The sequence below is a fragment of the Arachis hypogaea genome, chromosome 3, assembly GCF_003086295.3.
Source record: "Arachis hypogaea cultivar Tifrunner chromosome 3, arahy.Tifrunner.gnm2.J5K5, whole genome shotgun sequence".
Taxonomy (NCBI): Eukaryota; Viridiplantae; Streptophyta; class Magnoliopsida; order Fabales; family Fabaceae; genus Arachis; species Arachis hypogaea.
In genome coordinates, this window is record NC_092038.1 from 42,370,403 (window position 1) to 42,372,437 (window position 2,035).

At 42.9% G+C, this 2,035-nt stretch overlaps 1 protein-coding gene across 1 annotated transcript; it reads left to right on the top strand.

Moving 5' to 3' along the window:
* Positions 1 to 372: 372 nt before the first annotated feature.
* On the top strand, positions 373 to 1,615 carry LOC112790367 (uncharacterized). Its single transcript, XM_025832729.3, has one exon. The coding sequence runs from the start codon at positions 558 to 560 to the stop codon at positions 1,368 to 1,370; it is 813 nt and encodes a 270-aa protein (XP_025688514.1). The 5' UTR covers positions 373 to 557; the 3' UTR covers positions 1,371 to 1,615.
* The last annotated feature ends 420 nt before the right edge of the window (positions 1,616 to 2,035 follow it).

Sequence of the window (2,035 nt, forward strand, 5' to 3'; positions counted from 1 at the left end):
TCATTTTTTCTTCTATTTAATTAAGAATAAAATGATATAATAACGTTCCATTATTTTTCACCAATCCAAACAAGAGAAGAAAGAATCAATACTGAAAAAAGAAAAAAAAAGAATGGAGAGTACACAAATAAGGGGGCAGATAAAATCTAAAGTGACGTAACAGAAATTGGAGGGAGATTCGTGTCGTTATCAAGCCGTCCACTTGGCGCCTATCCCCCCATCTCATTATGGGAACCCAAAACGACGCTCTTCTATTCGCCCACGTGCTCCATGCACCCTTTCACACCCGCCACGTCCACCCTTCTCACGTGCCTCTCATGTGACTCACACCCATCAAGTCTTCAACCTCCTATAAAGTTATCCCTCCTCTTTCCCCAAACCCTTGCATTTGGGTGCTCACTAATGAACGCTACTCTCTACATTTCACTGTTTTTTCTTTCTCTCTGAATTTTTTTTTTCAGTTTTCATCGCTTTCTCGTAACAGTTTTCAACAGAAAAAGAAATAAAAAAAATTGTAAGAAATAAAAGAGAAAAAGAGAAGGAAGAACTCACTGATAATGGGAGGTAAAGGTGGTTGTTGTGTAACGAGATATGCAACCGGTGCTTACGATATGTCCAAAATGGAGAAGATAATGCTTAGGTTTCGTCCTATAGCTCCTAAGCCAGTCGCCGGTGCCGCCGGTTCCGATGGTTCTTCATCGGAGAGCGGCGACGCTTTTTCCAGATCCGCCGGAAGAGTAGCCAAAAGAAAGTACACAAAGGACGGAAGCGGAAGCAACCGTCGGAGGAGGAAAACCGCGGCGTCGGCTTCGGCTAAAGTTTCGCCGTTGTCGCCAGCGGTGACTCTGCCGTTGCTTCCGGAGACTCCGGATCCGAAGGAGGATATACTTCCGGTGGTGAAGGAGGACGCCGTGCCGGTGTCATGGTTTGGTTTCGGCGAGTCAACGTCACCGGTGAAGGGATCGGTAGTGGTGTTGACGGTGGAGTGTGTGACGGACACGTGGCAAAAGGAGAGAGGAAGTTCGAACGAGGAGACGATGAGAGTGAAGCTTAGTCAAGACACGTGTCCGGGTTTTATATCTGACGGTTACGGGAACGTGACGTGGACAAACGGCGCGTTTAACGGAATGGTTGGTGGTAGTGGTTGTGACGAGGTAAAGGGAAGAGTGTGGCTAGTGACGAACGTTGTTTCTGCAGCTGCTGCGAGTGCACCGTACTGCGGTGGGTTCACGTGCAGGGTACGGGTGCAGAGAGAAGATAGCAACACTGATCTGACGGTTCCCTGTGATGTTTGGAGAATAATCGACGGTTCTGGATTTGCATGGAGATTAGACGTTAACGCTGCACTTACCTTGAGCTTGGCCTTGTAATTCAGGTACCGAAAAGAAAAACGCGCAAAGAACGAAAAACGGTGCCGTTTGAGTTGCGGTTTTGGGATTTGATCTTGAAACCCTTGGGCTTGGTGGTGGCGAGGGCTAAAGTGGCTTTGCTTGCTCGACACTGTATAACTGTAAATTAAATGCGTAATTTGCGTTTGGTGAGGTACTAGCTACTAATCTGCGTGAATCTGTAATTTTAATATATAATATATGTTTTGTTTTGTTGTGTTGGTTAACTTGCTACCATGACCAATTTTCACCGCTCCATTTCAGTAGCTACTTAATTAAACCTTTTTCTGTTGTTAATTGTGGCTAATTATGCTGTGTGTTGCTTATCCATATACATGATTGCTTTATATAGATCAGATCTTGTTAATTAACTCGCCCGATTACACAAGATGAAGAAGGGGTAGGTCCTGGAATATTGTTTATATAGTTGTTAGTTAATTAGCTTGATAGTGGATAGTGGATCATGAAATTAGAATAGGATTCAATAATTATATATATCTTCGTTCTTTAAATCTAGATTATTGTTTTGTTTTTTTTGTATTCCTTAATTGATTTTTATTATTGTTGTTGTTGTTACTCTGGTGATGGTCTTTGCACTTGAATGATAAACGAGCACATACAGAAATTTGAACTATACATGAAAAAAA

Excerpts from the sequence above, each read along its gene's own strand:
- LOC112790367 (XM_025832729.3), top strand. The coding sequence starts at position 558 with ATGGGAGGTAAAGGTGGTTGTTGTGTAACGAGATATGCAACCGGTGCT.